The sequence below is a fragment of the Hibiscus syriacus genome, unplaced genomic scaffold, assembly GCF_006381635.1.
Source record: "Hibiscus syriacus cultivar Baekdansim isolate YM2019G1 unplaced genomic scaffold, ASM638163v2 tig00112688_pilon, whole genome shotgun sequence".
NCBI classification, from domain to species: domain Eukaryota; kingdom Viridiplantae; phylum Streptophyta; class Magnoliopsida; order Malvales; family Malvaceae; genus Hibiscus; species Hibiscus syriacus.
In genome coordinates, this window is record NW_024063384.1 from 378193 (window position 1) to 390789 (window position 12597).

A 12597-nucleotide genomic window follows, 5' to 3' on the forward strand; every position below is an offset into this window, starting at 1 on the left:
TATGATACCTATAACTCCTTATTAAAACAATATTAAAGAGAAGTAACAAAAGCCAAACAACATCAAAGATCCAAGCTTTGAGTCCTGGCAATAACATCCTTTCCTCCAAAAACAAACACTTGGAAACCATGACAGGCAATCCAACATTGTCCACAAAACTGAACCAGTAAAACAATTGCACTACCATAATGCACACGTAACATTCACAAGGGTTCCCCCACGAATAGCTTAACAAGAATAATGGCGATTCATAAGTAAACTCACTCAACAAAGAGAATGAGCGACATTGGCTAAGACAACGTAGACACCGAGTTTCAATAAAGGTACTATTTATGGTGCTTTGTTTAGTTCCTATATCAAGCTCAGTTGGCAAGTAATATCATCACGAGCCATTCCAAATGACTGGAATGGGATACTGCCTCAGCATGAAGCATCTCCTTTAAATCGATATTGTCCTCTTTGGATGCAATGAGCATCCTGTGAACATAGGAGCTCTCTACGCAACTATGGTAGCAATTCAACTAGATATAAGCCTATAAATGGAGGAGATCCATAACTTCTTATTAAATCAATCATACTTTTACTCATTTCATACTAACACGAGAAAGATACTCCTAATAAAGTAATAGCTAATAAAGTAATATTTTCACCTGAGATAACCAGGGATCTTGATGCGAATAAAGAGCGTAGTCATCACATAAGCAATAACAATGGAGGAGATCCCCGTGATGGAGTATGAAACCTTGATACTCCTAGCCCTGTTTTTATCAAGGGCAAGATCGAAGAGCACGATCCCAATGCCACCAACCACAAACATAAACCCGGAGGAGAGTCCTTCGATGATGTACTGACCGTTGACTCGGCCCAGAAGGAAGACGACAGGTCGGACGGCGCCGGTGGCGGGGTCTTGGGTAGAGCCAATGCCGGGGGCTCCACTATGACATCATAGATGAAGCCCGAGACCACCATGAAGTAAGTGAGGAGGATGAGAGAGAAGACGGGCATGGCCGAAGGGAGGGAGAAGGAGGGGAGCCTGAGGCGGAGGCGTGGAGGAAAGAGTAGGGGACGAGTTTCAGGATGTGGAGAAATGGGTCCATTGACACTGGAGCGGAGGCATCGGCGACGGCGCCGACGGATTGGGATTCTTGTTTTGGAGCCATTCTGATTTTTTGACTCGTATTCCCTCTGGTTTTTAGTCCCTTTTCCCGATCTGTATTCTAATCAATATGCTTCTCTAGGGTTTGATGATCTGTTTGAATCAAGATGGTAATAACAGAGTTTGTTTCATATTTTTTATTTCAAAAGATAGCTCCTGAAATATATTTAGTTCATATTAAATAAGTAAAATAGATTAATAGAATTGTTCACTACTAGAATATTAATCAATATTATTTTTCTTAAAGGTTATAATAATACTATTTTTCTTAATATAATATTATTACAACATTATTCTTCGAGATATTAAATTCAAACACCACGTATGCAGCAACGCCTTTGCACTCCGAGCACTGCTCTAACGACCAATTTCTTCATTGCTACTGCCATCATTTTCATGAACAAATGGGTTGGTATTCTAGCTCTTCTAACTCTCAACCACTTCAATATATACACAGAACAATCCAACGTCTAATGCCGGAGCTTGCTTCGATCTTCCTGCAGGTGCTGAAGAATGCCAGCTTCCAGTTTCTTTTACTCCTCAGCTTTATTCATTATGTAGTGAATTGGGCAATGATCGTCGTCCTGAATGCATTCTGCACCGGGCTCGCTAATGTAAGCTTGAAGTACAAGAAGTGAGACATTCTTATAGTAGCTACTTAGGACTAAAGCCTCGAATGAATGTTCTTCTTTGTTATTCCGCAGCGTAAGATTTTATCAGATGGCGAAGATCGCCGTCAAGCCTACTATAATTCCGACACCTAATTAATAATATAAGTAACAAAATATCCAATGTGATATATGAACTTTTAATATATCTATTGTGTTACTTTTACTTCGATAAAGTATCAAATATGTTAAACTATCATTTTGTGTGATAGTAAAATATCGATTGTGTTACTTTTACTTGGATAAATTTTCATCGATTGATTTAAAACTTACAAAAATGTTGACCCAAATACCATAATAATATTATAAGAAATGAAATGATAGTTTTAAGTATGACACTTGCTAATAGTGTTGAGAGAAGCAAATGTCAAGTGTTTTAAAGGAGACAAACAACAAAACGTAAAAATGTATATGATTCAATTAACTAGAGATCACTGAAACTACTGACCCTAACAAAACAGCAGCGGATACTAGATAGACGAACACAAGCATTACCATTGAGTTCCACTTAAAATATATTTCACTATTTCCTCAATTGCAGGAAAAGGATAAAAATGTATTGCAGGCCCCATCAGTATTACTCATCATCCGAATAATTGAATTTTACCGAGTGCGAATTGAAATCGATCTGTCCTCCCCTGTACGATCCACGCTTCTTCTTGGTCTTCTCATGCCGGAAACCCCTGTGTTTGACAATCAGAAGCATGTTTTTAGACACCATCATGCTTGAGCATTTACAAAAACCACCCAAAGAACAGTAAAACAGACATTCTGGTAGAAGTTTAAAACACTGACAGAATGAATCACAATATAGTGACATCAACAAATTAAGTGAACATATTGAACCATGCTATTTATGTGTTACATATGCTTATGAATGATAGAATCATAACACGGTTCAGTAAGTCCCCGATTAAGTGATTTTGGTACCAAAGATACATACATCTAAGACATTTACACATACCTTCCTTTTACTTGGCCTAGAACTTCCTGTGCTTTTGCACCATATCCAGTTTCAGCACCATCCTGCAAGGATTGTGCAAGTGACCAAAATGCCTCATATAATAACAAAATAAATGGAGCATATTTTTGGATTAACCTAATGTGCGGGAAATGGAAGAAAAACAGGGTATGTATGAAAACTAGTACTTCCTTTAATTATCGTCTAGATTAAAATAAAGGATGAGGGACTAGGTATCCCTACCTTTTTCCCAGAAGTCCCACTATTTAACCGAATACATGTCATGTTTCTTTTCTCTTACTTTAGCTATCCAACAAAGGAATAACATATCATTTCCTCTTCTTTCTTTTCCTTTAAGAACCTCTCTTTTCCTTTCCTTTCCTTTAATAACTTCAATACAAAAATAAGCTAATGGAAAACAAGGAGTGGGGCAAGTAGTTTATACCTTTGCCCAGTATGAATTATCTTCAAGCCTGCTATCAACGAATACTACCTCCTCAACATTCACTCTTTGAAATGGTTTCTTTGGCTGCAATAATACAAAGCTGAATATTGGAACTCTTATCAACCAAATATTAATTGATTTTACAATTATTATCTTTATTGCTTAACATCCTTGAAGAAAACTACTTCCTTAATAAGAGTCATTCAAAAACCCGAAAATCGATTCTCCCTCAATTCTAAACGCCATTCATCAGAAAACAACAGTCAAATCGGGGGTTAGAGAACAACGCACATCTACAGATGCTATAAGGTTAAGGAAGAAAATAAATAACATAAACATAAAAAACTCTAAAGTCCAACTTCAAATTAACCCAAAAAATCCAACAATCCAACACTAAAATTCATGCAGCAGGAAGGAAAAAAGACAACGGGAAACACCTGATTGGAGCATATTCCTTCAAATTTATTGAAGCTTCAGCTAGATAAATTAATATATTCAGCATGTGAAACATATTTTAAAAGAGGCCAGATTTAGTGTGTAAAATTCAAACATGACACAAATAGTCAGATTCAAATTGCCAACTTAGTAACAAACACAATAAGCAAAGTATTTCAAGCCAAAAGAAAGCAAGGTTTAATTACAGTCTTTTGGATTACCAATTTGACTTCAAGGGCAGGTGTTTAATAAACACGACTAATGGGTGCTTGTATTATTTTTTTTAAATGATCATTCCAACAATTGCATGTGCAACACGTAAACTCTGGGTTCAACATGACAGAGGAAAGTCCATGACACATGCATTATTTTAAATCAAGGAAAGAAAACAAGAAAATTGAGGTCAGAATTGGGCTTCAATACATCGTTTGCTTATTAAAATATACAACAAAATACAAAGACATTCATGAACTTACTTGAGCTGAGCCATTTTGCTGCTTCTTCGAGCTCTTTTGCTCAGAATGCTTTCTGTTTTTCTCAATGTTCCCATCCACCAATGAATTTAATTGTTCTTCTGTAGTTTCCATCTTCCTACGTTTAGAGTCTTCAATAGCATTTTCATTAACAGGTTGAGTGTCATGTACTTCGGAATCCAATCTTTTCCTTTTCTTGGAAATTTTATCATCTGTGACTGTTGAATCCACCTTCGAGATCCTGTTTTCATCATCTTTGGATTTTCCTTTCTCTACATCTTCAGAATCATCCTTCTTTTTCTTTTTCTTAGATTTGGAAGTCTTATCTTCCAATGGTATGTCATTAGCATTTGTAGTGGTAGCAGCATTTTGCGTGTCCTCTGAAACATGTGCAGCACCTTCAACTAATGAATCAGAAGTCAGCTTGTTTTTCTTTTTCTTCTTATCCTTACTTTTACCCTCTATCCCAGCATCAGTCCCTCCATTATATTCCACACTATCAACATGAGATTCATCCAATTTGATTTTCTTCTTCTTTTTCTCCTTCTCTTTCTTAGCACGCTCATTCGACTGCAACCCACTCGCACTGTCAATAGCAGATTCCTTCAACGCTTCTTTGGAAACTTGCTCCTCAATTTTCTTAGAATTGGCAGATTTATCATCAACTTCAGATTGACCTATATTGTCCACATTACTCTCATTGCCTCTTTTCTTCTTTTTCTTGGTAAGGGTAGAAGCAATGTCAACTTGTCCATCACTATTAGGATTACCATCCCCCTGCATATCTGCAATTCCACATTTTGAGCATCAGAATCAACACCAAAATATATCAATAATGTCATCATCCAATAGAACATTATTATGTTTAACAAACCATTGAGCTGCTCTTTGTTTAAATTTGAGCTGTAAGGGTCACTGCATAATGCAAAAGCTCAATAAAGTGAGAACTAAAAACAGAGGAAAAGAAAGAAACAAATGAGAAATAATAAAAGTCCAATATGCACTCTTCTGGTCTCAGGCACATAACTTTACATTCACATATAAGCATTCTACATGCAACTTCATCCATAAGGTTAATGTTAAATCATAAAAGCAGTGCAAGGAAAAGGTAATTCAACATGCAACAAGCCAACAATAGCCAGTCCGTAATCCTTCATTACACAATATACGTGGAGAAATAGATTATCCCACATAACGAAAGTTCAAACAATCAGGAGTAAAACAAATTTCTCATCCTACCTTATAGACAGATACTTGCAGCACATTTCTTCCAAATCCAGGGAAGACCCTGTCAAATCATTTTTCTGCAAAAATCCAAGTAAAAGAAAATTAATATACGGGTGTCAAGGCAGTGAACAAAAATTTCACAAGGAAGAATGAATAAAGCCTCGTAATGCAATCAAGTGACAAGCACAAACATACACGCCCAACCAGTAAGAAGCCAGAAAAAGAAGGGGAAATTACAGTATGGCGGAAACAACCTTCTCAGCTTGAGGGAGAAAACAATGTATGCTTCAAGAACACAAAATACTGCATCCACACACACACAGAGACACTGAGAAATATATATTATTCATGACCTCCAAACTTACAGAGAAAAATATCAATATGGTCCGAGAAACAAGTGATCCACCTACTGATGTTGACATAATTAGGACAAACTCAAAAAATAACTGTTAACTATTGGCTTCTGTCTGGGACATTATCGTTCAGTAAGAACAAGTATTACACAATGGTTCTAATTTTTTTCTCAATAATTGGGAGGTGGAATGGACATGCTGCTTTCGGTGGCCCCAAGTGCTACTTCTAATGAAATTCAGTAATCAAATAACTTTCCTGGTATACAATAAAGCCAAAGACCATACTACAGTCCACATTTATCCTACATAAACTATTTTGAGCAGCTTATACAGCATGAAACGCCATCCATGATGGTCATAAGCACATAATAGCTGACTTTAAGGCCATTTCTCAATACGGATAAACATAACAAATATAATCACTGAAGACATTGGCTCTACCCAACAAACCAAACAACAGTCAAATTCGAATGCACAGAGAAAACCAAAATTTAAACAATAAAAAAAACCTGGATTTGGGCTTCGGAGTGAAACTTCTTGAGGGTTTTGGAGAAGGACTTGCGTTGCAGAAAGTGGGCAACGGAGAGGAGGAGAAGAGAGTTTTGGTGGGGGGTCAATGAGGGAGCAGAAGCCTGGGTTTTCATGGTTGGGTTCGAAGAAAGAACAACTTGGCGAGGCTTCAAAGCAATGAGCGAAGGGGAAGGCTTTACTGCCTGCATGTATCTTAAAGTAGTATATAAACCTCTCCTCCTCTTCTCCTTTGTCTCAACTATGGCAAGTAGCTAGGGTTTTGCTTCAAGAATTTAGTTTATTTGGGTTTTTTTTAATGACATTTTTCATTTTATTCAGAAATAAATATTGTTTGCGTTATATTATTTTCTTGGACCGCTTGGTATGGACTATGTAGCCCAAATACTGTTTAGAAAAAACCCGTTTCCTTCGATACGCATTACTTGCATTTTTTTTCACCTCCTTCGAAATTGTTATGTTATGAGCTTTATGAGCTTAGCATGAGAATTTACAGTAAGGATGGGCATCGGTCGGGTTTGGGTCAACCGATTTGATCTAAAAATTTTATGTTTTTTATCAGATTTGATCCGACTCAAAAAATATATACTCGAATCTGATCCAATTTTTTGTAATAAAATCCAAATCCGATCTGACCCGACCCAAAATAATAATAAAAATATTATTTTTATTCAATAAAAATAGTGATTTAATTAAAAATAATAATATATAGATGAATATTATTATAATTATTCCTAAATATATAAGGTATAATTATATATTTTTTAAGATCGGATCGGATCGAATATTTTTCACCTTAAACTAGAATCCGACCCGAACTTGAACCCGAATTTTTTTATTAAAAAACCCAAACTAATCAGGTTGGGTCGAGTCAGTAGGGTTCGGGTCCATGCCCATCCCTAACTACAAGGCTTATTCTAACAGCTTCGCGTCATTTAATTATATCAGTTGTGATATTCAGTACAATAAATTTGTTTTAATCAAGTATTTGTATATTTTTCATGTTCGTTGCTGTGAGGATTACTGAGGTTAATGCAAGTCTTAATTTAGGAGGTATTTGGAATTTTTTTAAGTTAATTATCGGTATTTAATCTATTAATAGATTATTTCGGATCAGTTTTACAAAAACTCATTGCGAGAATGACTTTTCTAACCTAATTTACTCTATTCGTAAACATCAGGATTTTAACTCTTTACCTTGTTTCAGGAATCTAAAGGAATGATACACTAAATCATTCAAGCAAGATTAGGGAGTTAGAATCCTATCATTTGTGAATTGAGTAAATTAAATTAAGAATTTGTCTCTGTAATAGGTTTCTGTATAATTTTATTCGAAATAGTTGATCTATATATCAAATACTTATGGTTAAACTAAAAAATATCTAAATATCTCCAAAATTATGACTTGCGTAAACCTCAATATTCATCGTAACATTGGACGTAAAAATATACAAATACTTGATTTTTTTTTTCAAGTATTGCACTTCTAATCTGACGATCTTCTCCTTTATTTTCAAACTCGTAGATATTTAGAACGTAGACTCCAAATCACGAACATATAATATTTATTGATTTTTTAAAAAATTATGATAAATTTACATAATGATAAATATTAAAGGCTAAAATTATCATATCAATTCAAATTATATAAATTTGACAAAAAAAACAACAATGTAATTAATTGTCTCTAATTATTTATTATTTAAATAAGTATGAATTAAATTACTCTTTTAAGAATAATCAATTTCTTAATTTTGAAATTGAGAGAAACTTCGTTTCAACACATATTCAAAAATTTTCATGTTTCAGAGTTTTGAAATTTAAAATTTATTTTTAAAAAAAAGAAAAAGAAAAAAGCATGCATTATTAATTACATACTATATAGTAGGGTTGGGGAATGTTTTTCTAGCTATAAAATAAAAACTAAAAGGAAAATATATTTTTGTTGGTTGATTTAGTTGTTCGTTCTCTCATATTCTATTGGATCATGAATTCTACACCTAATATGAATATTCTATTTCTTTCTCCTAGAATCTCTCTTCTACTCTGAATTAGGTAATATTATAATTAAATTTAAAATTTATATAAAAATGATAAAATATACAAATGGTTTCTCGATAACAAGATGTTATTTTTTTGAATTTTTCTATTATTAAAAATTATAAAATATAATGTTTAACAAAATAACATCTTATAATCAAAAGATCGGTTTATATATTTTAATAAAATATTGTTTTATATGGAGAGATCATTGATGTATTGGACCCAAGAGGCCAAGACATAGTTAAGCGACAAACAAAGGCCTCTACCGAATGCGGGATGGGCATGCCAGCGCATCTTGAATGAAATAAAGACGGGGTCCAACGACGATTTTGCCTTGAATGGCAAGTAATTGCACATTCTTTTCTGCCAAAAGCTGTTGCTGTTGCAGCTACTTTCATTAATAGGGCATTTTACACTTTTTCTCTGCACGAAATCCATAATAGCGTGACTCATGCACTTGGACCACCGTCCGTCATCACTCAAGCCGTTGGACGAAAGGAAAAGGTTAAATTTCATAGGTAAGTTACGAATTTAATTTTTATATTTTTAATTTAATTATTATATATTTTTAAATTTTTTGTTTTAAATTATATAAGTGTATAATGTATCATGAAAAAGGGTAAAGAATACAAATGGTCCCCCAACTATAGGGTGTTGTTTTATTGAGTCTCATGACTATTAAAAGTTACAAAATAGTCCCCCAACTATAGGACGTTACTTTGTTGAGTCCATCGACTATCAAAAGTTATAAAATGGTAACCCGACTATTCATATGCTCCAAATTCGTCCTTTTTCGTTAAAAATTTAATGACATTTTGAGTTGAACGTTAACTTGTTGATTGATATATGATAGTCATTTAAGATTTTGAGATCATATTTTATCATATCACAATCAATAGGTTAACATTTAGCTCAAATTACCTTCATTTTTTAACAAAATGATGAGTTTGGAATATATGAATAGTCGGGTGACCATTTTGCAACTTTTAATAGTCGGGGGACTCAACAAAGTAATACCCTATAATCAAGGGACCATTTCATAACTTTTAATAATCGAATGACTCAATAAAGCAAAACCATATAGTTGAGGGACCATTTGTATACTTTACCATATGAATAAATTAAATGGCTAAAATGTCAAATTAAAAAATATAATACTAAAAACTATTATGATTACCATTTAAACAGAGATGGATCGAAGGAGGGTAGGTGAGGACATTCGCCTTCTGGAAATTTTAATTTAACATATATTTTAGTTATTTTATTTGTATTTTCAATTGATAATCTATTTTCGTTATCCAGAATTTTATAAGTTCGCTTTCTCCTAAAATTTTAGAAGTTCTCTCGCTAACTTAAAATCATGGGTTTGTCCTTGCGTTTAATTCATAATAAAAAAATTAAATTTTAAATATGGCAAATAAGTTATAATTAAATGTGATAAAATTATTGTGTCGTTATTTTATTTTTAATTTATATTATATTTAAATAAAATATTATTATTGGTAATAATATATATAATAAAAATTAAAAAAATTAAAAAATTAAAAAAATTAATTTAAGATCAAATAAACTTTTCTAGTGACTAAGCTGAAAAGATTAAAATCTGAACAACTTGAAATGTTATTTACCCTTTCTTATTAAAACCAGGTGCATTGTTAAATTAACTGATCATTACTATTTAAATTTGAATAGATCAATAGAAAAAATATTAATTCAAAAATTTGAATTAAATATTACTATTCGTCATAATTTCGAAGAAAAAAAATAAGAATTCTAATTTTAGAATCATATGCGTCAATATTTATATCCGCACAGTTCTGAATCGGTTAAAAGTTGGATGACCAAATTTAAATCTCCTTGAAAGTAAATATTATTTATATTTTTTTAATATGAAGTCGGAGTCGAAGTTGAGGTCGAATTCGAATTTACATATCCATAATCCTCATAAGTAATGTGAATTTAAATATGGATATTTGAAGATGAATATCCATTTTGTTTCGAATGCCAAAAAAAATTGACTGATTTGTTTGTGTGAGATTGTGAAAAAAGTTATTGACTGAATTAGGGTATAGTGGAAATTATTTATCGAGATAGTGTGGTCGCTATAATATTTGGGACGCCGAAAATACAATGCAGTATTTTCTATTTTTCACGCTGTTGAAACCTCAAAACTGCCAACACTCTCAAAAGAACAAAGCTGAAGTTGCACGGTAGTCGTCGCATCTTCTGAGAAACGTCATGTGTTCCCGACGACTTCCGACAAGTATTGTAACATTCACAGTAGACCGAAAAAAATTCCGGTGAGGCTCTAATTCAGCCAATAACTTTTTTCACAACCTCACACGAGCAATTCAGTCAAACAATTTGAATACATAATCCGAAATGGGATCCCTGATCGAAGATTAAAATTAAAGGATAGTTGTTATCTTTAGAGATTTTGGGTTCGAGCAATTTATATGTAGGGATATTTAAACGTTTATTATCAAAAGATTAAGAATCTTTCAGACAAATATTATATTATAATCACGAAAGACTAATAAATATACAAGTAATTATAAAAAAAATAATTTATTTATGATTTCAACGTCTATTCAAACGAATCCTACTCGACAATTAAAAGAAAAGTAGTTTATGTTGTAACCATCAATTAATTTCATTAAATTTTTGTTTCTACTTATTATCATGTTTTTTTATATATAAATCTAATAATGATTAATTATCCAAAAAAAATGATGATTATATGATAATATATGTTCGAAAGACTCTCAACCGATTTGATAATGAATGTTCAATCACCCCTAATATACAATATACTCGAATCCTAAAACCATTAATCCCTTTAACTACTAAAGTAATTTAATTCGTCCACTTACTGTCATAATTGATGCCAAAGACATCTTAGAACGAAAATAACCTCATGCTCCCTTTCTTCAAGAGATAAATAAAGCATTTTAATGAACATTGCAATAATATTTGAAGAAATGCTGGCACTACATTACATATCAAGCTAAACCCAGAGAACTAGAATCGTTTGTGTTTCAAACTATAAATCTGTATATATTATATTCTGGAAATAATGCGATCTAAGATCTGGATGTTCTCTCTTTCGCCATATGGAAAAGCTTTGAAGACCAAAAGAACGAAAGAAAAATGTTCATTTATGCAGGGGAGAAAAGCATTTACAATTATTACGAGGATCAAACAGAAAAGGTTTCCAAAAACATGCAAGAATCAAATTATCTACATCCAAAAACAAAAAGAAGAAGAAGAAGAGCAAACTCTAGATCGAATTAGCTAGAAATACAACACCAAACGCTTGGCACACTGAATGCAATAATATTTTCTCTTGATCTTGAAGCAAACGAGCAAGAAACATAACCTCCATTTGCTCTCGACGTCGACAGCCTCCACTTTGCCGCCGCAGTGCGGGCAAAACCCGGGCGCTTGCATCCGCCCCAACTCTCTCTCTTGTTTACCACACAACAACTCGAAACACATTTTTTTTCTGGGTTAAATTTCTTTTCTTTCCTTTGCACTTTGATGGGGGGGTTTTCTTCTCTTTTGATCTACTAAAACTGGGATTTAGATTCAGAATATTCTTTTTTACTTTGAATTAAAGCTGGAAAACGTGGGTGGAATCTTATGTCAACGGAGACTGCAGAAAACATAAACAAAGACTGAAATAAACTATGTATGAGAAGAAGAAGAAAGTTGAGGAGAGGAGTATTTATAGAGCTGGGAGAATGGTAGCAGTGGTCATGGCATATTCTGTTTTAATTTGTGTATTTTATTGTGTTATAATTTTATTTAAAATATTTTATTTCGTATCCGACAGCTATGTTTAAATTATTGATTTTGTAATAATATTATTCGTATGAACATACTCGAAATCATATTTTTTTAATATTAAAACGATAGTATATTAATTGAATTGATATCTTATTGATTAATATAATATAAAATTATACATTAACAAATAACAATATATACAGTAGCTTTGTTTATTAATAATGTTTTTTTTACGAAAAATAAAATATGAAGCAATCTTGGTTGTTTTTTCATTAATAATTTATTAAAATGATAATATTAAATCCACGTGTAGGGTTTTCAAATCTTGGTTTGTTTAATATATTATTATTTAATAGATTGTGATTATAAATATATTATTATTTGGTTGGTTGATTGTTTTTTCATTAATAATTTATAAATTATGCCTTCCGAGTTCCGACTCGACTCACTCGACTCACTGTGCATGCGTCGATTGTAAAATTTATACATATTAGGTTTTTTGAGTTAGAGGTGAATCAA

The 12597-nt window shown here is 32.7% G+C and overlaps 2 protein-coding genes and 1 pseudogene across 2 annotated transcripts; all 3 read right to left on the reverse strand.

Annotated features, from left to right (window-relative positions):
• Positions 1 to 619: 619 nt before the first annotated feature.
• LOC120182582 lies at positions 620 to 1187 on the reverse strand (annotated as a pseudogene).
• Positions 1188 to 2259: 1072 nt separating this feature from the next.
• LOC120182581 (suppressor protein SRP40-like) lies at positions 2260 to 6511 on the reverse strand. Its single transcript, XM_039187512.1, has 7 exons — positions 6228 to 6511; positions 5378 to 5442; positions 5013 to 5053; positions 4142 to 4923; positions 3231 to 3314; positions 2789 to 2850; positions 2260 to 2507 (listed from the first exon to the last, which is right to left on the reverse strand). The coding sequence occupies exons 1-7, from the start codon at positions 6435 to 6437 to the stop codon at positions 2402 to 2404; spliced, it is 1350 nt and encodes a 449-aa protein (XP_039043443.1). The 5' UTR covers positions 6438 to 6511; the 3' UTR covers positions 2260 to 2401.
• Positions 6512 to 11412: 4901 nt separating this feature from the next.
• Positions 11413 to 11965, reverse strand: LOC120182583. The gene has a single exon (XM_039187513.1). The coding sequence runs from the start codon at positions 11785 to 11787 to the stop codon at positions 11584 to 11586; it is 204 nt and encodes a 67-aa protein (XP_039043444.1). The 5' UTR covers positions 11788 to 11965; the 3' UTR covers positions 11413 to 11583.
• Positions 11966 to 12597: the final 632 nt, after the last annotated feature.

What these genes read in the sequence shown, in the direction of transcription:
- LOC120182583 (XM_039187513.1), bottom strand. Translation starts at nt 11,787, where the DNA reads ATGTGTTTCGAGTTGTTGTGTGGTAAACAAGAGAGAGAGTTGGGGCGG.
- LOC120182581 (XM_039187512.1), bottom strand. Translation starts at nt 6,437, where the DNA reads ATGCAGGCAGTAAAGCCTTCCCCTTCGCTCATTGCTTTGAAGCCTCGC. An exon ending in TGCAAGTATCTGTCTATAAG is followed by an intron (nt 5,054 to 5,377) that starts GTAGGATGAGAA and finishes TGCATTATGCAG; the next exon opens with TGACCCTTACAGCTCAAATT. An exon ending in AAACAAAGAGCAGCTCAATG is followed by an intron (nt 4,924 to 5,012) that starts GTTTGTTAAACA and finishes GTGGAATTGCAG; the next exon opens with ATATGCAGGGGGATGGTAAT.